Here is a 27342-nt window from a genome sequence, read left to right as displayed (position 1 = left end):
GATGCTTTCACTGTGCTTTATTACACTTTCATTTGCTTTTACTGTGAGAAACTTTCATAAGGGGTACACTGAGACAAACATTTAAAATTGTTGCAAAACCTATTCCTGGTTTTACACTGTAACCCTAGGGAGGCTTGCAGTATGCCACAGTTGAAATATAGATTGTATTGCAATGCAAGTTAATGCACTTTACTGTATACAGGATGATAAAGAATATACTGTAAATGACATGGCCGACTGATAATATTATGGTTATCCATTAGTTCCCCATTAGTTCAGAAGATCCCCATTGCACACATAAAGGTTTTGCTTGTTAGTTCTGCTTGTTAGTTCTGCTTGTTAGCTGAATGTGTGGTATTTGTTTTTAAATACTACAGTCCCAACATATGTCTGTTTACATTAGATGCACTAGTCGTTATCAGTGAAATGATAGTTGCTGTTATTGATGTAATCTTTTGTACATGGAGTTACATTTGTGGTAATGGGCTCAGCAGATGCTTTCGGTTCTATGTTTTAAGCAGGCAGTCTGGCAGCCCTTAAATTCGGCCTATGGGGGTTAATTCCTGCCTAAACAGTTCTCATGCAGCACAGAGTTTGGATGTGTGTACTTCTAACTCTGTAACTACCTTTGACAGGTTTTGGCTTGAGAGTAAATGGTATAGTATCAAAAAGGGAGTCTATGAGGCTGATAACATACAGGTACTATGGTTGGTAGAATAGGTCAGTACTTTGATGTAATCATGGTTAGAACAGATTCCTCAAGCTGCCATATGAAAAGTCAAGATAGGGAACCTGGATGGACAGTAGACATCTGAGATGCTGTGACTCACTTAGTGAGTAGAGGCTCAGAGGAGATTCAGTCATGTATTAGCACTAGCAGTTTCAACAGTGAGTCTATATGCAAGTACTCTATATAATACTGATTCTAAATGCACTGATACTTCATTCATACAGGTAACTTCAAATAACCTGGAGTAAAATTATTAAGATGTAAATTCACAATTCTTACATTTCAAATGTTACTCTACAGTACTAAAATGCTGAAACTTCTAAGAAGGAATCAAGACAAAGACTGATTGTCACAGGTTAAAAAAGGATGCACTGGGAAACCTGCTTCCGTATCTGCAGGAATTCATTCCGTTAGTTATTTATTATTCCCCAATGGAGGGGAGAATATCCCAGCCAAAGTTCCCTTTGGTAGTACATTTACTCTTCACATGTGTGTACTTTCACATTAATATTGTATGCTTCATTGAAAAATCACTGAGCAGGTCCCTTTAAAATTGCTGTTGAATAATGTATTGCATGGGTATTTGTCAGCTATTTAATGCAAACCTTTGCTCCTTACCCCCAAGTTATCTAGTTAAAGAAACATGTGTCTTGATTTGAGTAACCACTTCTGCAGAGTGTCCAGCAGGCTGTGCTGAGGCCAACAAATCAAACCCCCACAGCAGTTTCTACAGGAAATTGACGTTACAGTTGGGGAGCTGAAAAGTAAATGCACTTAACTCCAGAGCCACAAAATGAATTGTGTTTGCATTGAAACCCAGGTTGTGCAACTCCCTCCTGTAATTGTTTATCCAATTCAATGCGTGGTGCTGAGCTGTACTTCCTTTCTGCTCTGACTGGAGGAGCCAGGTCAATGGGTGTAATGAGAAGAAGTCTGGCTGGGAAATATAGGGCTTTCTGGAGGACAGGCAAGGCTTCTAAAGCTGTGAAAAGGTTTGAGGATTTTTAAAATGGTTTTACAGGCGGGGGTGGGGTGGGTTGTAACTTTGTTGTAAATGTTTCTGTCTGCAGCATTTCCAGTGTTAGAGTTGAATGTTCCAGTCCTGCAGAACAGTGGGTGCTAGTTTAATTGTTATGTGTGTTTTTTTGGTATGAAGTGTATTTTTCTGATTCAGTCAATACTTCATTAGTTGCATTTTACTGTAGTATGGAATGTGTGATGACGTTTATTATTATTATTATTATTATTATTATTATTATTATTATTATTATTATTATTATGTGGATGTTGATAACATCCTTATAAGCGTGTCGTTTGCTTTAGACAGCATGAGAGAAAATATGGTTCAGTCCGTTAACACAAAAATTTGAATAGATTTGTATCATGTCTTATGTTTAGGTTACTGTGGGCACTGAAGTGTGAAAAAGTGATCAGCTTGAAAAGACTGTCTAATGTTTCAACTAGCGATGGGTTTAGAAAGGGAGTTCTCTTTGTACTGTAATGTCCGGATCATAGTCTGAAACAAACAAGGAGTAAAAGAAGAAATAAAAGAGAAACAGTTAGGCAAGAGAATGGGCTACAATATACTGTTTAGAAATATGAATGATTTTAGGAAGTACAGTATTGCTTTTTGTATCACAGTGATAAATAAGGTGCTGCTTAGACACACTATTAAGCCAGACGGTTTACTGGTCAAACTGAAACTAGTGGGTTGATTATTGAATTACATACTTCACAGATTACTGCTTTCAGCAACAACAAAATCCCAGTGTAAAGTATGTTGAACAGTAATGCACATGGATCAGTTAATGCAATTTAAACTTAACCACTGTAACGTGATCAATATGCAATGTCATCAGTAAACTCGTGAGTTATATGAAACTGTTACAAATATTATTTTAAAAAGCCAACAACTGTCTTATTAAAAAGCCAACAAAAGTTTTATATATGTTATTAATAAACTAAAACATTCTTTAAATCGCTCTGCTTTATAGGCATGTCGTGTGTTGTAAAATAGACCAGACTGACATAGTACAGCACCAGACATTGATAAATCAGCCTACGGTACTGTTTGTGAAGACTCTACTGCTTTCTTTTTAGTATTTAAACTGTCAGCCCCCAGAATTAGGTTATTTATAGAAGAGCATTTCAATTTTTTTTTTTTCATAATTTGTTTTAAAAGAGGTATTTATAATACACTATAATGTACTTTCTGTACTACAAGCACTTCCCACGGCTCCACAGTTATCTACACTTGTGCTGAACTTGATAACTGTCTTGAATGCCTCACGAATCATCTCCAAGCTCTGATCACAGGCCTCAGTCTGTGCGTGAACTTGCTTAACCATGCTTATTTTTTATATTAATCAAATCACAGTCAAAGGGACAGACATTAAAAAAGGTCACAGTTTCTTGCTGTTTTGATTCCAGCCATGGCTGCTTCTGGAAACTACTGTATTCACAAGTATGTGACATGTTCAATCTCAAAAGTAGCCCTGGAAAAAAGATATTTCACTAGATATACTATTACATTAGCGGTTATTGTTTGGTCACTATTATTAGGTGAGCAGCAAGAAGGGGTCCACTTTCATTGACAAAGACACATTGTACATCACCTAAAGCATAATGTCTTTGTTTTCAGAATATGTCTGTTGTAGAGGTCACACCTGCAGAGGCATCCGAACATGGCAACATTTTATCAGCAGACTTTGGAATTGTGACATCTGGGAAATGGAGGGGGATTCATTCATGTTCATTCATGTTAAAAACTGTTTTTTTATCAGAAGTACACTATGTTCAAATTCCAATGTTTTTATGTTGCTAATATGTTGCCTGATACAATACAATTTCTAATTGCACATGAACAGACATTATTACAATACTGACATTATATTTTAAGTGCAACACTATTTGTCCCCTCTAAGGGTTCAATGGATAACTTTGACTGCATGTGTGTGCTAATTCAGGTTTTACCTTGTAGTCTATGGTATGTGTTTTTCTAGTCATGGATGGACAGCTGGTGCTCTGTGGTTCTTTGTTTTTTAGAATGGTAAATGATTAAATGAGTTGCATGTGGTTGCTAGTGAGCCTGTAATTGTTTCTATGCTGCGATACTGAGCCAACAAGGGCAGATTTTGGTCTGATGAAACCCCATGTGAAGAGCATGTAGTGAAGGTGGCTGTAAGTACAGTACAAACTCGTACGTCACACATTTTTGTAGATACAGTATCTGAAGAAAGCTATTGAAAATATCTGAATCTGGACATACAGGGGGGTCTTTCTGTCCATCGGTATGTCACACTTACATATCTGGAGAATCACTTATCCAGTTGTCATGAAATTTGGAATTAACATTATTTAGGCTGTTAGTGTATTTGATTTTGGGGATACTGTATGTGGAGGTGTTTGTCTGTGCACGTTCTGCATATATTGATCATTTCTTATCAATTTGAGATTGCCAATTCTTATTCTATACTATTGATCATTTCTTATCAATTTGAGATTGCCAATTCTTACTCTATACTATTGATAATTTCTTATCAATTTGAGATTGCCAATTCTTATTCTATACTATTGTGTACATGCTGTTAATATATGCCAAGGTCATCAACTGTTTAATCAATTTTGCATTTACAGCAGTGGCTGGGAATGTACTGTATGTCAGTGATATACTTGTTAGGTTTGTTCTGTGTTCTTTTCTGCAGTCTTTAAAAGGGAAAGTAATCACAGACACATTGTTTCCCTTGGCTTCCTGGACCACTTCAGCAATTTCTTTTTTTATTTTTACTTCCATGAGAACATCTGGTTAAATATTCCACCACTGAGTGAAAGATTCCGGGTGATGTATTACTTTTTTGGTCTTCTAGAAGGCTTTTTATACATTAGGTGTTACTGAGAATGCTGAATTGTTGTTTCCTGGTTACTGTTAAGTGCACGATGTAAGGCTTTTCCTAAAAGTAATTGTTCCAAATATGCACTGTCAATTGTAGTTAGACTACAGTTTAACTGCAGTCTAGCTATATATCATTTTTATTAAATAGGAGAAAAAAAAATCTATGAACTTATGAATAAAAAGTTTCATATATTACAATGTGTTGGTATTGTATATAACACATAGTTCTAGATTCTCAAAAAGTGAACCAGAAGTAAACGACTTTCCTTTCAGAAAAACATACTATGCTTTTGCTTTTGTTTTGCTAATAAAAATTGGGATAATCTTGATAATATTGCCCCTTTACTGTAGTTCGACAGTATATTAAAGTTTGTTAAAATCTGATATGGAAACCAAGACAAAATATACTGACTGAAGGAGAGAGTAAAGAAATTGCCGAAGCTGTAAAATCAATTGCATCATTTTAAAATGTCTACTAGGTACTTTGCTTTTCTTCTTGGGATAAATCACATACAGCTTACTTGAATTAATTGTTGGTGTAAGACTTAATTATTTTATATTAAGACCTAATTGTAGACAATGGATAACATTGAAAAGTCTAGTGTGGGAATGCACGGAAGTAACAAGCACAACAGCAGCAGGACTTCCTGTTTGTCCCTCTTGGCTGCTGAACAGTTTGGCAACACAGCAGAGTTAAAGAGGTCTGATAAGGATACAGACATGTGCATTCAAACAGCCATCTTCCTTAACCTGAGAGAGAACCATCCTTATAAGGAAATCCTTCACTATCAGTGTCTGTCTGCCATCAGCAACAGTACCTCCTAATGTGAGGAAGCATTCAGCTTTAGCCCTGGCAAGATGCCTCACCCTGCTCTAATTTTAGTACAATACCAGTGTAGTCTGACATCATTTACTGCCCCTCACTGACATACAGTGCTGTCCTAAAAGTCCAATCAAAACATACACACTGTGACCCGCGTAACTCCCTTGTTGTATACAGCACAGTTAAATCACATTTCTCAGATAGGGCTGAAAACCTCTGTTAACATTCAATAAGCATGTACACATTTGGTGGTGTGAAAACAAGGAATGTGATAAATACTACTCTTTTGATTCCTCAAGCTAGGACAACATGAGGGGAACAGGTTTGTCACAAGAGGGTGTAGACTTGGAGGACAGTCTGCTTATAGAGATTAATCATGTTTAAACTTCTTGTAAAACTATGGTAATTGTGACATCGTGATGTTGCACGTTAAGATTAATTACAAACGGAAATAAAACTGTTTAGGATACTGCTGTACAGAATGCAATTGATGTGCATGTGATTGTATTTTAATTATTAGTTTGATTATTGATCATTTAATTTAGCTGTTAAGGAGGTACTGTACCGTATCTGTGTTGCTGTAGTTTCATGTACAGTACATGTATCCCCTTATAAAAGTTTACTTTTACAGTTTCACCATGCTTTTTCCAGTTACACTCTGCATTTACAACAGTTTGCTATGTTTCTACCATACCTTTCTGTGCTTTACAATGCTTACATTGTCTTTATCAAGGTAATTATATGTTTTTTTTAGGAAACTGGTATTATTTAATATATAAAAGCTTTGTTGACAAAACAACAATTTGAGACGTAAAAAAAGAAACTCTTCCTTAGATAGATATATTGGACTTTTTGGTGTTAAATGAGCTCTGATGATTTTATACAAACTGCCCAAACAGTAATTCTCAGTAAGGGAAAATTAGAATCCATTATTGATAACCTTTTTTTGTTGCAGGAATTCCATGGATGTGTAGGCTAAAGGAAGAGCTCTGTGATGTCGTTCTTTGGTTTGGACTGCCGAAAGAAGAAAGAAAAAGGTATGAATTACTGGCTTGTTTAATCGCACCACACAGCGTATGTGTAGGCCTGGTATCAGGAATACCCCTCACTGGTGCAGCAGTGTCATGACAGCTGTAAGACAGGTGGCTTGTTTACGAATATCCAGGACTCTTCTTCAGCAGCAACCTCCTGAAACTACAGCATGGACACTTTAAAATGTCTTCATTTTTAGCACACAGCTGTTTTCTTTGTGTTTGTTTTTTTAGTTATATTCCATTGCCAGTGTTGTCCAGTAAAACTAAACTGCTTAACTGCCACATTGTTTTCCAATTCAAAAGGAAAGGTGTTATAATACAAATTCAGGCAGAGACGATTCACTAGAGTAAAGAATGCTGGTTTATTACTTTATCCCCCTTTGACAAAGTGATTCCTATTTATATGTCAGATAAATCATATAAACAGTCTCAGTATTTAGTTTTCTGATTATATTTAATGTCCAGCACTGATAAATGGCTTTGGCAGAAACCTCATCACCAGTACAATCATTAAAACACAAAACATGGTATTGCGGTGTACAAAAGTGAAGCAACTGTTGACCCAAAAAACAAAATATGCAAAAAAAACAAAACAAGAAAAAAACAAAGCACTTGTATTGTTTAATGTATACTGTACGGTAATAAATAACAGATGTAGAGTAAATATCGGCTCCACATACAGTTTTGGAGAAAGAGTACAGAGGATTAAAATGTAGCCGATTGCTTTGCCGTATAGAAAGAAGGGCAGAGGGGTAAAGATGAAATGCTGGCTTGGCCCCTGATACAGATATTGTTGTTCACAAAATGCCTCATTTTGGAATTTACTGTATGTCTCACTGCATTGCAGAGGTAATATTCATTTATAAGATGGACCACCCACGTACTGTGGTGTTCTTACTGTATATATTTGGATGTCTTGGTGAGACAAAAATTAGGCACACTTTTGTGTCCGTAAGTTTCTTTTCTGTGTTGCTAGTTTGTGAACAATAACAGTTGGTTCAAATTGTCCTTTGGAATAAAGCCCTGGATGAAACTGTCCCATTGTTTCAGAGGGGTCATGGCTGCAGTCCACCGTCACGTCGTATGTTTCGTACCAGACACAGTGCTACTGCGTACACAAACTTTGTTTTGATACCGTAGGTAAACAGTCATGATGATTTCATCTGATAGGGGGCAGTGAGATGAAACTAAGGCTTGGTTATCAAGCACTTTGCTGTTTACATAATGTCCACACTGAGTATTGAGAATATTTGTTATGAAAGAAAAGGAAATGTATAAAAGGTAGAAAATATAAATGCATTTTATAAGTGCACCTGTAATTGATCTTGTGTTTGTTGGAGGGCAGGGGTGCAAAATGATATATTACAATGTGGCTCCTAGTGAAATTGAGCTTGATACCCTGCTTTATGAAGAGGCTTTCTTTCACATTTTCCTGCCTGGAACAAAACCACCACCACAAACAGGAAATGTTAACATCATTCAGCATTTCAGGAAGGACAGTTAGCCAGTTGAAATGAACTGTGTCTGAGCTTGCATGCTCAGCAGCACCTTACAGCCCTACGGTTTAAACTTCTCTTTTTCACTGATAACTGACCAATAACGTTGCGTCACCCCCTCAGTTTCATTACTCTCTTTTATTTAGATCTATACAAATAATCATACTACTTATAATTTAAGGACTGATTTTCCAAAGCTGGCATACAGGATTTAAGGCTTTCAGCAACTTCACAGAAAGACTGTCCTACAATAATTAATTTAAATAGTTTGTCTCTTCTGATAATTAAATAAAAAAATGGAACAGCATATTTGATAATTGGCTGGTCTATGTTTCTTACACTACTGAAGCAATCGGCAGCTTTGAGTGGAGTTATCTATTCTAGACCTCTATACAGGGTTAAGATGTTGCACTACAGGTTTTGAAACAGTTTATTTTTTATACATTGAAGTTTAAAAATAAGAAAAATAACATTCACATGTTTAAAAGCAATACAGGATGTGTGATAAGAATGCACAGTGAAACCTTAACTTCAAATAAACAGTGCATTTACCGTATAATCACACATATACGCTCATGTGCACTTTACACAAATATAGGTGCATGTGTTTATGTGTGGGAGTGATCAAACCAACAACTTGGGTAAAAACAAGTGAGTCTAATTTAACCCCTTAACCACCATGCTTCTTGTGTTGAGGTCACACACAGCAGAACAAACTCTGGGATGAAATATTAATTAAGGTGCTGGTCTTTAGCTGTAGCAGCATTAACAACTCCAAAGAATAGAAACGGTATAGTTTCTGTTTCCTATTAATAATTGATAACACTGCATATTACTCCAAACCATCAGTTCACTTTATCAGCTGTTGTTGTTTTTTTTGAAAGGCTGCAAATAGACATTTAATAGATTAAATGTTTAAATCTTTTATTTAAGGGTCATACACATTTTGCAATAAAAAGCTGACTTGATTTAGTATTTATAGTCCTCTCTATTTGAATGTTGTGATTATAAAAAAATACAAATAAAACCCCATACATAACTGAATTTCAGTGGTTCAGAGTGCATCAAGATATTATAAACGATTAAACGCTTACAATGTAAAACATTTTCTTTTTTTAAAAAATTTGGAATCGACAAGTATTTTTCTCATTTTCTCCCCAATTTGGAAAGCCCAATTCTTTTCTTATTACAACCCGGCTTACCGCTGCCACCCCCGCGCTGACTCGGGAGAGACGAAGACAGAACATGCGTCCTCCGAAACGTGTGCTGTCAGCCGTCCGCTTCTTTTCACTCTGCCGGCCCGCCATGCAGACCCTTGTTTACAAGATGTAAAACCCCCAAACCATCGCCACAGTTTCTATTAACAAATAACTGTGTGGGGTACATGGGTTAATACCACTTAATAATTCATTTGAATTTCACAGTGTTTCATTGAATTTCAACAAAGAATGCTTTGGTTTATGTTTCAGAGGAAGAGAGGCACCTACGAGCAAATGATAGAGAATTCAATCTAACATTCCAGTATGCGGTAAGTTGAATTTGTTAAACAATAACCAACAGTTCACGGCGGTTACATCTACTGTATTCTTCTTCCCTGTTTTATATCTTTTGGGAGGCAAATTCATCTTGCTCACCAATAATTGCTGGGCTTCAGCAAATTCAAAGGTCTTGTAAAAGAAAGTTATTGGCAGCTTTGGGACAATGAAAATACAACTGAGGTTTGGGAAGTTGTTAAGTTGTCCAGTGTTTCAAAGCATCTCCAAGGTATAGCTAAAGAAATATCAGATTACAGTATTGTAGGAAGCCCCATTCAGCGTCATTACGGTAAACTGTTTTTATCTTGTATGGTTTAAATGACTCATAGTGTGGTCTTTGTGTGGGAAAGCTCATTTTAACCCCATTCAGCTGCTGCTGCTGCAAGACACTAAATGAAAATTAAATGTTGAATCAACTCTGCACTGTTTCAGTCATTTTCATGTCAATGGCATCCTCATTTCTAAAGAGCTATCTGGCCTTGACCAGGTTTGAAACTTTGCCATGTTTTCTTCTTGTTGTTTTGAAGTTTCACTCTTGTATAAAAGGCTGTATTGTTGTTCTGTACATGTTGTTAACACTGGAATCCTAGAGGTCTGGACCAGATGTTAAACTGGCTGTTGGAAGTGGCTGTACTATCTGATTTTTAAAACAAAGCTTTTTCAAAGGGCTATTTCAACGTGCTGTATGTTTCCGTGAATAAAGAAAATAACTACTGCATCCAGCTACTTGTTTAAAAGATTTTCAGCAATCTTAGACTAAGTGTAACAGGGCGAGCAGCCCTGTACATTGTTTTGGTTATTTTTAGAACAGAGTCCCCTCCGCCCCTGTGCAGATTATTGTTTTTGTTTATTATGATTTATTGTATTTATGTCGGCGAGCGCCGTATGTTTTATTGTTTGTATTTTGACGGCGTAGCCGATTTGTTTTGTTTAGCGTGGATGGGTAGCCCCATCCACAACATAATTAAAACTCGTGCAGAAGGTGGCCATCTCCCGAATTAATTAGGTGATTTAATTTGTTGCTAATCGGGAGATGGTCACCTGTTATAAAAAGCCTGCAGCTCTCTAGCTCGAGGTGGGTGTTGTAGGAGCGGAGAGAGCGAGAGCGAGAGCGATCGGGTGAAAACGAAATTAAATTATAACATACAGGAACAGTGACAGCGACTGCCCAGCCTGACCTGTATGGTTTATTTATTATTTATTGTGGATTTTGTGTTCGAGATTTGTGTTTGTTTACTCTTTTATTTTGCTCGGTGAGCACAGTGTTTTCTGTTTAAATATTTTATTTATTTTTTGGTTTGCTTAATAAAAACGGCGCAAGCCTTTTTGAACTGCAGTACTTCCCCGGTGCCAGTATTTTTGTTCCTGCTTCTGCCTGACGTCACCACTCAGCCATTCCTGTCACACTAAGTTATTCCACTAATCAGGATGGCCGAGTGACCGATGAGCCACCAAAAGGGACAAATGGGTTGTTTACGACAAAATAAAAACAACAACATAAAAGCAGTATTTTGTTTATACAACCAGTCAATATTTGTAAAAGAATGTAGGCTGTGTTTAAAACTTAATCAAGTGGAATCTGGAGAATTAGATCAAACTCTACCCTCTGCATCTACTTTGCAACATAGGGTAACTGAAAGTGTGTTTGGGAAAAATAGGTCTTTGGAAGGATACATTTATGGCGCAAAGTTGACTTTGTTAATGTATGTAATATAAAAATGTACCATTGTACACTGTAACAGTGCCTTTACATGGATATGAATGGCTTTCTGTTTCTACAGTCCAGATATTGACCTACAGTAGATACTTTTGCAACCACATTTAAAAAAACGGAATTGCTGCAATGATGTAGGCCTACTGTACAGTACTGTAAATTAGATTATAGATATGTTTTTCTATTAGGAAAATACATTGAAATATGATTTTAATACTACATCAGTTTGTTTTCTAAGGTGTTTTTTATGATAGTGTTCAAAGTTGACACAAATATATTGTACTCCTTACCTAATTAAACTGAAAAAAAAAAAAAAAATCAAAAACCGTGAAATCATTAAATCAATAACTGTGTAATACCACTATGAAGGCTCTGAATTCCACACACCTCTGAAAACAAGATGCCATTGTGATGCGTTTTATTTTCCTGGTGACATATTTGAGCACTTATGTCATGGTTTGGTTTAAGCATGGGTTTAAAAGGCATGAGAAGGGTGAACCTACTCTGCCTGGAGGGGATGCGTTTCTATTGTGGTTGTACTTTAAATTAATTCCAGCTGCTGGTGACATAGTCTGTGAAATAAAAAAAGAATGCTACTTCCTTAAAACTGATTCTTTATTGTAGTGGGAGCAACTTCATTAACAGCTTTACAGGAATAATGCAGTTTGAGGTTTTATTGCCTTGCTGTTGCTCCAGGTGATTTCTTCTGAGAAGGTCCTCTGTTGGCTGCTCACATTACAGTGCCCTTGTTTCATGGGCGTCTTGTCCAGAGTATCTTGAATATGATAACGTTTATAATAATACAGTATAATGTTTTATGTTGTTGATCCCTGGAGCCAGCATTAAACTTCAGCCATCAACACCAGGCAGAAGGATATCTACATCATCACATGGAAGGAAACGCAAATGGATGGAGACGCAGATGGATCACATTAGTTTACTGTAAAGCTATGTCTTAGTTGGTGCTTTTCTTCGCGAGAGCCGAGTTCAAATCAGCATGAAGTTTTAACATCTACTCTCGTAATGGAAATCATGTGATTTGTGTTCAGCATTAAAGGGTATATAAGGACCTTTTTATTTTATTGTGTTCCCATGTGTTGCTACAACTGGTTCACATGTACCTGCATGGACCTCTCAGGACTACATTTCCTATCATCCTCCTGCTCATTGGTAAATCCATCTCAGTTACATATGTGAGCAGGAGGATGATGGGAAATGTAGTTCTGAGAGGTCCAGGCTGGGATACATGTGAAGCCATCTTGAGGCAGGGAATGCAATTTAAAAGTTTAAACAAGTGGTCAAAATGTAAAAAAAAAAATACACACCCCTTACGTAAACAGTTGTAGCAACACATGGGAACATGTAAGACAATAAAATAAAAAGGTCCTTATGTACCCTTTAAGCAATGTAATGCTACTGTCTGCTGGTCACCTTGACAGGTCACCTCCTTTTAAATAATGAATAAATGACCCAGTATGGTGTATATTGTCACAGGATATGTAATCTAAGACATTCTCAGTTGTTATGCAGGAAATATTACCCATGTCAGTAATAGAGACCACATGGCATGAATCCACAACATGGATCAGTGCTATTCTAACCCTCAAAAAGTATAACACACCGACCAAGGAAGAAAATATGAATTAATGAAACCCAAGAAAAATATTTGTTCAGAAAAGGCTTGTCAATGTATTAAAGCAAAGCATTTTTTGTTGCAGGAATTGTTTTGTACATACACTATTAAGTCTCCAGTCTAATGTTTGCATCTCAGTTAACATACAACAGAAGTCCTGTGGTGCATTGCATGCACATTTTTCATTTTCAACAGAGAAGGATTAAAGAATAAAAAAATGAAGAAACTCCTTACAATAGCTATGGGATGGCATGGGATTTGCATTAGTGAAACACTGAGTGAATTACCGTAGAATGTTTTTTGTTAGAAAGCATCCAAACATGTGGCATTCCAGCCTGTGAAGCAAAGCAACAGGACACCACCTACAGTGCCTATAGTAAGTATTCACCCCCTTAGGCATTTTCACAGGTTGTCGTGTTACAACCTGAAATCTTGATGCATTTAAATGGGATTTTTTTCCTTTGATTTACACAACCTACTCAACACTTTCAATGTGTGGAGAAATGGGGGGTGAAAAAACAAATCAATTAAAAATAAAAACCTGAAAAGTCTTCATTAGATAAGTATTCACCCCCTTTGCTATGACACTCCTAAATAAGCTCAGGTGCAACCAATTGCTATCAGAATTCACACAATAAGTTAAATGGAGTCCATGTGTGTGCAATAAAAGTGGTTCACATGATTTCAGATTAAATACATCTGTCTCTGTAAGGTCCAACAGTTGGGTAGTGCATTCAAAGCAATAATACCATGAAGACCAAGGAGCTTCCAAAACAACTCCGGCACAGATCAGGGGAGGGGTATAAAAAGATTTCAAAGGCATTGAATATCCCTTGGAGCACAGTCAAGTCGATCATTAACAAGTGGAAGGTATACGGGACCACCCAGAATCTGCTTAGAGCAGGCCGTCCTCCCAAACTGAGCAGCCGGGTTAGAAGGGCATTGGTCAGAGAAGCCAGCAAGAGGCCAATGATTTACCTCTTCAAAGTGTTGAGTAGGTTGTGTAAATCAAAGGAAAAAAAATCCCATTTAAATGCAGCAAGATTTCAGGTTGTAACACAACAAACTGTGAAAACGTCCAAGGAGGGTGAATACTTAGCATAGGCACTGTACTTTACCCTAGAGGTGAATTGGTACGTTGATAAGATAACAGTTTTTACTGTGGAAAGCAAGGACAGAATTGCAGGTGCGATATTTACAAGCCTTTTATCTCTATTAGTAAGATGGAAAAATACTGTAGCCCTATTCTGGGAGACTATCAAAAAAAATAAATAAATACACGTCATTAGTGGCATTGTGTTTTTTCCTCTGGGTATTTATATTTTCACTTTGAGGGGGTCCCCTCACATTAGAGGCTGACACTGTTTCTGTATGTTACTGTATTTAATCCCAGCAGAGCTCTTGCTTTGGTGCTAAATCTCTTAAACGTCCTAAGGTGCAGTTAGCAATTACAGTAAAGCAAGGTGACGGATTGTGGCAAAGTGGCTTGAAGTGCGCAGGTGTAGAGGTGATGCAGTGCTCAAACAACGACAACAAACAGTGTGGACGGTCCAAACAGTTCTTAATTGTTTTCACGGTTTGGTACCATTAAAGAATAATGCTGGCAACTGCACAGCAATGTGTAGCAGCACAGCTAAGCAAAACAGGGTTTCAGTCCCGAAATAATAATACAAGAATGCAGGCCGCGGCTCCGCGTCCTTTCTCACGGTGCTCCAGTGCTGGTGGTGAATACAAAATTATTTTGTGACTCTGCAGTATTTGGAATCCGGGTTTTAATGCTGGCTGGAACAGCGACAGCTCCTGGTTGTTAGCCATCTTCTAAATACAAATAAATAGTGATTAACAAAACAAATACAAACACTCACTGTTTAGTTTTATGGTTCTTTCAGCACTCCTTTTTGCAACCATAACAAAGGAACAGATCGCTCGGCTACACACCCTGAAATACCTTCAGTCACGTCTCCTCCAATCCATGACTGACACATCGCCTACCGCAGTAAGGGGCACTGACTTCTAGTATTGTTACTCCGCTCCCTTTCTGGATGTCTGACTTCCGACTGACCCTGGAATGAACTGTCAAACCATCCAGTCCGAAGCACACTGTTCCTGTTATACCGCGCCCTCTCAGGTCGGGAGGGAGATTGTTGACTAGGATTCATTTGCTCTCTGTCACACGGATGTTATGCCAAGAGTTCACAGAGAGACATATGCATGTGATGATAAGCAGACACAAAGCAAGACGAACAGTATTTTCCTTCCTTCACAAAGTAAGTAAGTCATGGAGGTCACTGTTACACAGACAGAATAGTTCATATGGAAGGATAGTGGAAAACCCCATGTCGTCGACAGCCATCAAAAATGGGCCATTCCTATGGTCTGATTTGGATATGAACTTGGTTACTATTGTTTCTTTAAGGAAATATTTTAAACAGAGTAAGTAGGTCATGCCCTCTGCTGTAAGACTCAGTGCAGATTCTATTGGCTGTGTAAGGTAGTAGCTGCAGTACCAGAATATATATATATATATATATATATATATATATATATATATATATATATATAATATTTAGCTCAAAGAGCCAGCTGCCCTCTTTTATTTTATTTTCTCCTCTTTTTTATATAGCTCTTTCTGAAGGTATAGACAGTCATCTAAAAGGTTGACATTGTTTGTTCAAATGGGTATGCTATTCAGCTGTGGCCAAAAGTTCTGCATCACCTAGAATTTTAGGATTCAGACATACTGAAAAAAAAAAAAAAACAAAGAAAAACAACCTAGTTTTAGATCATTTATTTCACATAATGTAATCAAGCAACTACAAAATGATATCGCAAAAGTCTACCGGAAGCCATAATAGTTGTACAGTATTCGAAATGCCACATTTTTCAATTTTTGTCAGTTTTTCGTTAAGTATATGGAAAACTACAAAGCAGTATGTAATTCAACAGGTTAAAGTAACATTATACAGCAGGTTTCATTCGATTTTATGAAGCAAAATTTGTTAATTCTATAGGGTGATGCAAAACGTTTGGCCACAGCTGTAGATTCCATGAGGGTACATACCTGATGGAACACAATACAGCTTTCTGGTTCTCATGGAAATCCTATTAGTTTATCTTGCCTATTTATAGCATCTCATGTAGCATTGAATAGTATTTTTTTAAAATAATTATTATAAATAGAAGAAAATGGCACCCATGATAATCATATGATCTTCCCCTGAAAACTCTTCGTAAGGGCAGCTGTTTGCTTTGTAATTTGAACTGTGTAGAATCCTCACTTTGCATACAGTATTGCAACCCATGGAAAAGTCAGCCTTGTGTTACAGCACCTAATATGCATATTACCTTACAGCACCTTACTAGTACTTGACTGTGTAAGAGATCATCCAAAGCACAGCATAATCTGTTGCAGTGGTCATAAGTTTACCCCTGTCTGTTTACCCCTGTTTGTTTATAAGGAGACAATTACAAGTTACAATTGCATAACTTAGAAACAACCAACTCAGAGAGAGCTAAAGAGCCCTTTTCAGTTGATCCAAATTGTGGCAGATCTAAGTATCACCACTGTTTAAATTTATGAAAGGGTTCTAAACATTATGGTGCACCATAATTGCAATTAGCATGCACTTTCATGATTTCCATATTTACTATTGCAATTTTATTCATTATCGCATGAAATAGTGGGCATAGTATGGCATACACTGATTTTATTGTGCCACACTATGGTAATCAGAATGAATATGTGATGTGTATGATAATGCATGATAATGTATTTAAATGAGGCACCCCGCTCTGAATAATGAGATAAGTGATAATTAGTTTGTTTGGGAAACCAGGCTTTAACCACTGATAGGCGCACTATTTAAACCTATTTTTTTGGGCTGAAATCTGGCATCATGGAAGCATTACTTGCATTCAGAGGCCGTATGGGAAGGATCCAAAGAGCTACAGAAAATGAATGAGTTATGAATTGAAACGGAAGATTTCGTCTTACAACTTGAAATTTTGTGTTTGAAAAAAACTAACCAAATTATTTTGCAAAATATCTAAAACCTGTTCCTTTTCCTCACTGAACACGAGGAACGGGTCTGTTTGTTAGTAATAGAGTGGTTAAATAAAACACTTTTAATTCTTAAATCAGATTACAGTTTTACCTTAAGATGTATAATTATGAAATACACTTTTTAAAAACAATGCAGTGGTTTGTGTCGTTTGTAACTTACCTGGTTGTGAATCATCTTTACGTCTCGTGGTGTCAGTGACGCCCTGCACACCTTGTTGTTCTGGGGTGAAGATGTTCTCAATTTTCTTTTCCAGGCTGGTCAGTTCCACCTGTTTGGATCGTCCTCCTCCTGTGCATGTTGCCACAGACTGGTTCTGAGCAATCTTTTTCTTTTCAGCTCAGTCCATTTGTTTTTAGCATGTCTACAGCTCTTTGGCTGTGACCCAGAGCATTGACCAAACAAGGTATTAATTTAAAACAACCTCCTGCACTAGAATTTCTAAGTCCTCTGCGTGCAGTTTTAGTTTGCGTTGCTTCTACTTGTCCCCTGCGGAGGGCTGCATCTGTTGATCGCTCATTTTTCGGTCAATGTAAGCCACTGACAAAAAGATACACCTGTTGTGTGCACGATATGGTATGTAAATTAGCTTAATAGTGTGCGTGGAAATAAATGCGTTCTCTGTTAGTAAATGGGGCAGTAAATTTAGATTTATGGTGCGCGTTAGGCTCACTACTTAATGTGCACGTTACAGCTACATTTAGTGCCCTTTCATAAATGAGGCCCTTTGTGTACTAAGGTTATCAAAACAGCATGCAAGTCTCTGTGGTTATGTATAGAATTGCCTTTAGGGCCAGAGATGTAGTCAAGATATCTGCATTTTGAATATTGCATAGTTATCATAGGAAATATAGATATGTATATACAGTATTATACAGGCCTACTGTATGCAAATTATTCTCAATACTTGTGAATATTTTACATGCATACCACATTTACTTAATGGTAGTAATTGTCAATTGAAGCATTTTGCAATCACAAGATAGAAGTGAATAATACTTTTTGGCACCTCAGTATGTGGTTAAAATGCTGCTACAAATACCACCCACTGTATGGTTGAAAGGCATGGTAAACACGTGTTTGAGGGCGAGTTGTTAGATATGTGATTACAAACATTTTTACATAGAATATAACAACTTGGGAGATTGCTGCATGTGTGTATCATGTTGAAGGTTTAAATGGTTTACTGAGGTTTTTTCCCCACAGACGAATGCCATTAAAACCTCGAAATACAATTTGTTTACATTCCTGCCAATGAACCTTTTCGAGCAGTTCCAAAGGATTGCCAATGCCTACTTCCTCTTTCTGTTGATTTTGCAGGTAAGTTTCTACACACTCTGCCTTTTTGTGCCCAGGTGTTTGGGCTGGCAGTTGAATAGGAATATCCCCAATAATACCCCACACTGTAAATGTAATAACACACTGTGAGCATGTTTATTTAGTGTTTAAAACCATTTCTGTGTTTTCTGGAATGTATCTTCCACTGCCCTCCAGGTACTATAGCATTATGTAGGAGATTGTGTATTTTCATAAATCATTTAACCAGCATGCAAGCTTTCATTATCGAGTTACTTATTTTAGGGTTTTTTATGTATACTGTGTTTGTGTGTGTGTGTGTGTGTGTGTGTGTGTGTGTGTGTGTGTGTGTGTGTGTGTGCGCGCATATCCTTTTCTGGGTGTATTTTTTAACGAAAAAACTAAAGATGGTTTTAATCCAAACATTAAAAATGTGCCTTTGTCGTGCATTGATTAATAAATCACTTTTCTTTTCTTTTAGCTAATCCCAGAAATCTCCTCACTGTCATGGTTCACTACAGTTGTGCCCCTGATGCTAGTATTGACTGCGACAGCTGCCAAAGATGCCATTGAGGATTTTGTAAGTTAAATTGTGCAGTGTGTAGTGTTATATTGTTGTACTGCACATTTCAGCATAATTGTAGATTCAGTATTTTGGTCTCTGTGTTACAGTCATGCCAAAATGAGTCTCGGTTGTTTCTTTTGCAAATGTTTCCCTTGTTTCTTATTAAAATAGTATGCTAGATAGATCGATTGAGATGAATCTTGTTTCTATGCCCAGACACAATTTAGAGGAGGAGGGATTATTGTAGTTTAGTTAAAGTGCAGTTTATTTAGAGTTCCAGTTCATTGTGACTGCGGTGCGACTACAATCTACTGGAGTTTTTAATTAAATAAAACACTCCCCTCTACCAGCAGTGGTATTGGGGAAATTACAGTTGATTTGAACAATATAACAATAAATACAGTTCCAAAGTGCACACACGTGCCTTTCACCAAGATTGCCGACTTCCGGTTCCGTTCTTCAATCGAGGCAGCCCATCCCTGTGAAGGCGTACCACCAACCTTGCTTAGCGCCCTCCCAGGTCGGGAGGTATATTTACAGTTTGGATTCATTCTCTCCCGTTCACGTGGCCACATTACTGTATATAATTTCATATATGGCTGAATGCAATGTAAGGTTGTAAAGATATGCCATGCTTTCTAACTCCTCTATTTGCAGTCCCAGTTATTATTTCCATTATTGCTGTTATCATTTCAGAATCGACACAAAAGTGACAGCCAGGTCAACAACCGGCAGGTTAAGGTCCTCATGGATGGGCAGTAAGTGCAGTTTATTCTACCACCCGGAGAGTGCTATTGTAAGGTACTGTCCTTATCTGTCGAGTGCATTTATAATGTTACTGCTGATTTCAGCGTGTTAAGAGACACAGTATCCTCATGCTGTCCAACCCTCCTAATGAGCTTCATATCCTCACACGAGGCATCAATGGAAACCATAACAATGTAACATTTCTTATAAATCATTAGAAAACACTGTACTGTACTGTAGTCACTATGGCAATATAGACAGTGTAGTTTTTAGTCTGTTTGCAAAGTTTTGGGAAATCTTACTGGAGAGATTTTGAAAACAGTCACTGTACAGAAATGTTGTTTATTTTCTTCATTCACAGTTAATGGTAGAATTATTCCTTTTTTTAATTCAGGTTTTCACCCTTAAAGCTTATAACCCCTCTACTTTCTTGGGGTTTTATTGCGACCTTGTACTGGTATGCTGTGAATAACTGTGTCACACTGCCATCTAGAGGTATCTCTGTACAACTGATGGTATTGTAGTAACGATACATGTGACTGCAGATAGAATCCCTAACATAACTTCTGTAATATACAATAGATGCATCTCCCTGAGCAGGTCAGCATCAGTTACAAACAGCAGATCTGACTGATTTTGACTGGACCTTTGAAATAGTGGGTGCTTGATTGGCAGCTGCTTCTGTATCAGATACTTCACAAGTGACTGATATTTAATGTGGAAAAGTCTCAAAAGTGACAGGCAAGACTTAAGATTTCCAAGCCAAACTTTTGCAATGGAAACATTTTCCCTCAGAATAATTTTACCGTCTTGCAGGACGTTGAGTTAGTGGGGCCCTGTCTGTCCATAGTGGCAATTCACCCTATTGAAAGTCTTTGTTTTCTTTCTTTACAGGCTGAAAAGTGAAAAATGGAGGAACGTTCAAGTGGGTGATATAATCAAATTGGAAAATAACCAGTTTGTTACAGTAAGTTGGCTCTGTGATTAAGGAAGGGCTGCAGTGTGGAAGGTTGAGGGGTGGAGTGGGTTAGACTGAAGTGTGAAAGATAGTCAGTGGGTTTGAGTTGCTCAGTTAGTGTGCTCAAGCTGCTGTGAAAGCTGGTAGTATAGATGATTTAGTAGCTCAGCGTTTAAAGCAGGGAAGTTCAATGTGGAATGCATTAGTATGTAACATGGTAGCCAAAATAGCACTGAAAGAGAAAGATAAAGTGATATTTCTCTGTTTATTCCATTTCAGGCTGATTTGCTATTGCTATCTAGTAGTGAACCACTAAGCTTGGTGTACATAGAGACTGCAGAGTTGGATGGGTGAGTCATTAGGGATCTCATTAAAAAAATGGGAACCCTTATATGGTGATTGTGTCCATATGTCTGTTTGTCTGTCTGTATGACTCAGACTATCTGAGTGAACACAATAACTGTCTTGATTTTGCAGCAAACTTCACTAAACTTTTATCATATGTGCCTAGCCTCCTATAGCCTTTTTGGATTTAATTTGTCTGTGATCTGATTTAGATTTTTTAATGAATATTTTAACCCTGCACCTGCAGTCTTTCACTTTCCTACCGTAAGCAGCCCAAAAGCATTACATGATCGCTTTCCACTCTATCTGCCTAATGCGCATGCACAAAATATACTTGAGAGAGCGGTCAGGAGTTATTCAAGTTACGTAGGGGTCTACAGTAAACCTTGCTGTTTATTATACAGGCAATACCTGCAAATGACTACGTCTCAAAGTAAAAAGCCAGGGGAAGATAGTAAACAACCATTTCATTGTCATTCCCAAAATGTAAAACCAAAATAACATGCATTCATATCATATCACTGTCGTCAACCTTAGCATTTCGTTCTTGACAATGCGATGTGAACAACAATTGCCTGACTTGTTATGATCATATTTGAAACAATGTAAATACATTATTCATGGTTCAGAAGGTAAAGTGAAACTCATCATTTGTTTGCTAAAAAAGCAAACATTTAATAATGAAAGCAACGTGTATCTATGCTGGGTTCCAATGCAAAGTTTTAGAAAGAGCCGCTCCCAGAAAATGAAGCACCAGTGTAGAAGCTGAGGAGAGCATTGCGCTCTGTTCATGCTGACAGGGATTTCAGGTCCGTCGCTAACAGGTAAATTGACTGAATGCAATTCTCACAAACATTCGTGGTTGTATGCTCTTGATTCTTCAAAATATATTATTATTCTTTATACAGCAGATATCTGTATGTTTTAATTTGAATTACTGTTATTTTGTTACAATATATTTGTCACATTGATGGTAAATGGTACGTGTTAACCGTTTTCAAAGTTATAATTGTTCTGCGTACTATTGGTGTGCATACACATTTAAACAACACATTTCCTTTGGCAATTAGGCAGCGTCTTTATATGATTCATATTAAAATTTGCACATAGTTCATGCCTTGGAATATAATGCTTGTACATTTAAAGTGGGACATACTGTAGATTGAATCGCTGTTCTATCAAGTACAGTGTCCAGCATGACTTGTTAAGCATTACTAAATTTAAATGATGCAGTTCTCTTCTGTCTTCACACTCTACGCGGTGAACTGCCTTGATTCTGCATCCAATCTTCACAAACGTTTATTTTGTTATACAGTCTTATCCACCTATACAGGGTTCTGTTTCATTTGACTATAATCTTTCACTTACTGTGCACTTCTCACATGATTATGAGTACCCTCTGCATGCACCTGCACTGCTTTTATTTATATCACAGTGTATGCTGTGTATTAAAATATAGTGATGAAATCAATACAATGAGAGATTTAAAATGTATACAAGCATCTGCTGGTAGTTGGCACTAAGATGCAAATGAGAACACTGCTATTCGTTCTTAAAAGTGTTAGTGAATGCTTCCTCTTCAAGTAATGATATGGCAATTCGATGTTGGTAGGGATCCCACTTTACTGTCTTTCGTTTTCCTCATGTATGTCTAACCACTATGCAGTACATATAGATATCATCATGTAATACACGGAAATAGTATTCATTTGAATCTGATTGTGCATACAAAATTGCAAAATAGTATTAGCATGGTAAATATATAGTAAATGTAGACAGTAGTATACATTTACTGTGCTCTAGCTTTAATGGTGATTTGCTGTCACCATTTTAAACCTCTGTAATAATTTCCAGACATCACACAGCCATCATGGCTAAACATCATAGAGTTGCTTTTATAACTCGTGTTGTTTGTGACCGAAATAATTATTTTACATTAACCGTAAACATGCTGTGGGGAAATGGATCATCACAGGGATGCTCCTGGTTTAGATCATAACGTTTCTAGTAATCTTGTTTTTTGAAATGGTAGAGAAACTAACCTGAAGGTGAAGCAGAGCCTGACAGTTTCAGGAGATATGGGAGATGACATTGAGACACTTGCTGCTTTTAATGGTGAGTCTATTGTACATTTCTGCAAAATCAAATGTAACACTTTCACTGCATATAGCAGAGTCTGCTTGATACAATGGGCTTACTCCATGTGCAAATCTATACCATGTTAGTGCAAATGATCTCTGAAAGACATACCCCAAACCCAGAGATTCGGATGCTATTAGTATATTTTCTTTGCTACAGGGCACTTAAAAAGTGGCTGTAATCTTTTAAAAGTAGGGATTTCTTCCATGGATATTTGATAGTGTTCCGGTTTGAATGGCTACTAGCCACTTCTCAAAATTGTACTTTTCTATATCTCGTTCAGTGCTATTGATGGCTAGCCACTTACTCTGCTTGATGTGAATGTAGGTCATGTAGACTACATCTTAGGAACCAGCTATTGGGGAAACTATCCATGGGCATTTGTCATATTATGTACTTGCTTTGGATATTCAGTGGGTTGTGGAAGCCTCTTTTTCATTGTACTCTAAAGGGGTATTGATATCCTTAGTGGGGGGATATGTACAGGATGTTGCAATGTTACTGACATGCCTTGTCTCGCAGGTGAGGTCAGATGCGAGCCTCCCAACAACCGCCTGGATAAGTTTACAGGGACTTTGATGTTCAAGGAGCAGAAGTATTCACTGGACAATGACAAAATCCTGTTGAGGGGCTGCACTCTGAGGAACACAGAGTGGTGCTTCGGGCTAGTCATCTTCGCAGGTGAGATTCTACCCCAGGAAAAACAGGGACTAAACATTGTGTGAGGTTCCTAGCCTGCAGTAATGTTAGTAGAATAATACTTCACTGGATAAGGAGTGCAGACATTTGGGAAAAGGCCTCGGCTTATTTACATGACACATTCTGTTACCCATCCTCCCATTTGGTTACACAAGTAACAGATAGTCAGATGCAGCAGCGCACTGTATAGTACAGTGCATTTACAGAGTTTGCCTTCTGATATTTAGGGTGAGCTGTGACATACATTCAGACAGTATATTTATTTTTTATAAGGTTCCATAATTATTACTGCATAAACAACAGCAGTGCGCTTTACTCAATGTGCATCCTACTCCACTCACTATAATCACGCACCCACAATGCACTCCTCCATTGGGGGGTGGGGTTAGACGTCAGTCCCAAATGAGCTACAATATACTGTATAGAAAGGATAATCACGGCTTATAGAAGAGTACCTAATATCTTTTTCTCAGGGCTGATTATTTTCCTTTACACATGTCTTTTGACAAATGTTGTGAAGAACATGGTTTGTTCTTGCTTGAGTATTCCTTCAACATTTACTAATATCTTGAATGTAAAATGAAGCCTAACAGCTTCAGAGTGAGAGTCTAACACTCAAAGGTAAAATCTTACTGGTTGTTTTATGTAGGTCCGGAGACTAAATTAATGCAGAACTGTGGCAAAACGACCTTCAAACGGACCAGCATTGATCGACTAATGAATGTTCTTGTGCTGTGGGTGAGTCTGATAAGTCCAAACTTTGAAATCCTTTTCCCAAATGTTCACTCTGTTAGTGAAATGGAAGTGTTTTCTAATGCCCTGATTTTCCAATGATAGTTAAGGGGTTTATAAAGTTTCAGATTGTAAACGTGTATTGTAATTTCCATGCCTCTCTTTGCTTTACCCAGTCTTGTCTGTAATCTGATAAACTTTAGATTTTTTAATGAATATTTTAACCTTGCATTTTTAACTGACATCTTCCTGTTATTTAAATGTTCTCTTTAACGGTATTATTATGATAACTTACTCTAATTTTGTTAACCGCAAACGTTAAGTCTAAATGTAATATATTAACTTACATAAATATCGCTTGTTGGCTTATTTACAAATTTAAAAATATTTGGTACTTAATGGTAAGTTTACCCAGGTTGACTTTTTCAGCTGTCTTTTAGACATTAAAGTACAGCAAAGACACACTGCCTCAAGCTGTTCTTGAATGAAACTGGAGCCACAGAGTGTAACTTGTTCTGCTGTTGGTTTGCACCTCTAGATTTTTGGGTTTCTGGCTCTCATGTGTATTATTCTGGCCATCGGCAATGGGATTTGGGAGTATCAGAAAGGATTTTATTTCCAAGTGTTCCTGCCCTGGCCAGAGAGTGTCCCGAACTCTGCTTTCTCTGCGTTCCTCACCTTCTGGTCCTACGTCATCATCCTCAACACAGTGGTGCCCATATCACTTTATGTCAGGTACGTTTCTGTGATTGTACGTTTACCAAAGTAATCATCAAAAAAGTGTTTGTTGCAAACAGAATTATTCCATAAGTATTCCTTGCTATGCACATCCATGCATCACATCGTTTTGAAAGAATCATTTATAGTAAGCAGGTATTTTTATGTCTTGCACTTCCTTGGTCATTTTACCTGGATAGCTAAACTGTCCCCATTCCTTCAAGGTGTTCTTTCCTGTTATTACCCAATCAGTTGCTTTCCCTATTGACACATGCTTTTTAGCCAGTTAGATGCTTTACTTTGTTGTGCCTCAATTGTAACTTGTTTTGGCCATTTTTTGTACGATGGAAAAGTTTTGGTCAGATGGAGATTGTATTATATGTGTCGCTTTACTAGTATCCTGGGAGATGCAACAGTTAGATACATAAATAAAAACATCATCACATGTTTGCTGTGTGTGTGTTGGCAGCGTGGAGATTATCCGGTTAGGGAACAGCTTCTACATCGACTGGGACAGGAAGATGTACTACCCGCGCAGTGACACGCCCGCTGAGGCGCGCACTACCACCCTTAACGAGGAGCTTGGACAGATCAAGTACATCTTCTCAGACAAGACCGGCACCCTCACACAGAACATCATGACCTTCAACATGTGCTCCATCAACGGGAAGTCCTATGGTAGGTGCAGCCACCTCGCCCCCACACAGGCTGTCTCTACCACATGTACGTGTCTAATTGCTCCGTGGCTACCTCTTATCATGCTGAAAGTGTGTTTCTCGCTCACTCTTGGTTGTGTCAGGCCCAGGAGAGAATATTAACGTATTTAGTCTGTTTATATAGAATGTGTTGTTGTTGTTAAACGTTTAAAATGTTTTGACATACTGAGATATATATGTGTAGTTGCTACATGACTTATACATTTAATACAATGCACCTGTCTCCAGCCTTCTGGGTGTCTTTGCGTCCCATTCTTTCTCAGTGAATCTGTTTCTGCCACTGTTGCTCATGCTCCCATTCTCCTTCTTGCCTCTCTCTCAGTGAGGCTACCATGCGTACGCATTTTAGTAACTCTCTTCACAGTAAATATACATAGAAATGTTTTGACTGCGACAGGTCCACAAAGAAATACAACCAAGGGACTGACTGTCTTATATAAAACAGATAACTTCAGTGGTACTAAAAAGAAAACACTATAATATTATGATTTCTCTTCTACTGCTGCAGGTGAGGTGTTGGATTTTGCTGGGCAAAGAATGGAAATCACCGAGGTAGGATGTGCAGTTCAACCAATGAGGCAATTAAGAAGGGCAGAATAGTCTTTATTAACATTTAAATACTACATTCCAGACTGGAAATTACAATTCGTCTGGTGTCACAGACTCTGACTAGCACTAACCAAAGATAAGGTAAAGTAGCTCAAGCATAGTGCTTAGTTCATCTATGAACCCCCAAGTGTACAGATAGAGTACAGATAGATGTAATTGTGTCTGCCAACACACTACAGCTTAATTAACTTATCACTATTTAATCATATCCTGATGTAACTTTCACTATTATCTGCTGTATTATTGAATTGTGGTTTGTCACACTTGAAAAAAAAAAAATTATTGTATTTCTTGCTCTTATTGTATGACTTGTATTGTAACACTTGAATGTATTTGTATTTGCTTGCGATTGTAAGTCGCCCTGGATAAGGGCGTCTGCTAAGAAATAAATAATAATAATAATAATAATAATAATAATATATTCTGTACAGTATGTTGATTTTGATTTGTTTGTAGACTGAGATTTGTCCACTGAGATGCAGACATTCACAGGGACAAAATACATCCTACCTGTAATATGACATTGCCTATGATCCCTGACATATGGGACACACTGCATATGTTCTGGGTTCCATGTTCTCGTTTGTTGTTTTTTGCAGAGGACTCCCAAGGTAGATTTCTCCTTCAACCGGCTGGCAGACCCCAAGTTTGTGTTCCATGACCACAGCCTGGTGGAGGCAGTGAAGCTGGAAATCCTGGAGGTGCACGCATTCTTCCGGCTGCTCTCTCTCTGCCACACCGTCATGCCTGAGGAGAAGGAGGAAGGTGGGTAGCCACTCTTTTTTTCCTACATCTCTTCCCTTGCAATTCAGCTGCACAGAACATTTGATTTAAAAAAATGCAATGTCAAAAACTACCTAAGAATTGGAAGACTATATATTTTGAAATAATTGATAGTGTC

The 27342-nt window shown here is 37.6% G+C and overlaps 1 protein-coding gene across 7 annotated transcripts in view; it reads left to right on the top strand.

Annotated features, from left to right (window-relative positions):
* The window catches only part of LOC117403769 (phospholipid-transporting ATPase ID-like), a 48004-nt gene that overhangs the window by 6346 nt on the left and 14316 nt on the right, over positions 1-27342 (top strand). For 5 of the 7 annotated variants that reach the window (XM_058986326.1, XM_058986323.1, XM_058986330.1 and 2 more), the window contains 14 exons: positions 6401-6482; positions 9445-9503; positions 18125-18238; positions 18696-18794; positions 19476-19537; positions 20421-20493; positions 20764-20834; positions 22862-22944; positions 23491-23649; positions 24317-24405; positions 24938-25134; positions 25586-25794; positions 26341-26384; positions 27041-27206. In XM_058986326.1, the coding sequence (XP_058842309.1) occupies positions 6440-6482; positions 9445-9503; positions 18125-18238; positions 18696-18794; positions 19476-19537; positions 20421-20493; positions 20764-20834; positions 22862-22944; positions 23491-23649; positions 24317-24405; positions 24938-25134; positions 25586-25794; positions 26341-26384; positions 27041-27206 (1468 nt within the window). In that variant the 5' untranslated portion in view covers positions 6401-6439. Of the gene's footprint in view, positions 1-1479; positions 1723-1823; positions 1843-6400; positions 6483-9444; positions 9504-18124; positions 18239-18695; positions 18795-19475; positions 19538-20420; positions 20494-20763; positions 20835-22861; positions 22945-23490; positions 23650-24316; positions 24406-24937; positions 25135-25585; positions 25795-26340; positions 26385-27040; positions 27207-27342 lie in introns of those variants that run through there. The other 2 variants (XM_058986314.1, XM_058986327.1) reach the window with 2 other exon arrangements.

The sequence above is a fragment of the Acipenser ruthenus genome, chromosome 2, assembly GCF_902713425.1.
Source record: "Acipenser ruthenus chromosome 2, fAciRut3.2 maternal haplotype, whole genome shotgun sequence".
In the NCBI taxonomy this organism is placed as follows: Eukaryota; Metazoa; Chordata; class Actinopteri; order Acipenseriformes; family Acipenseridae; genus Acipenser; species Acipenser ruthenus.
The sequence above is the reverse complement of the archived record's forward strand: the minus strand, read 5'-3'. Positions and strand labels throughout refer to the sequence as shown.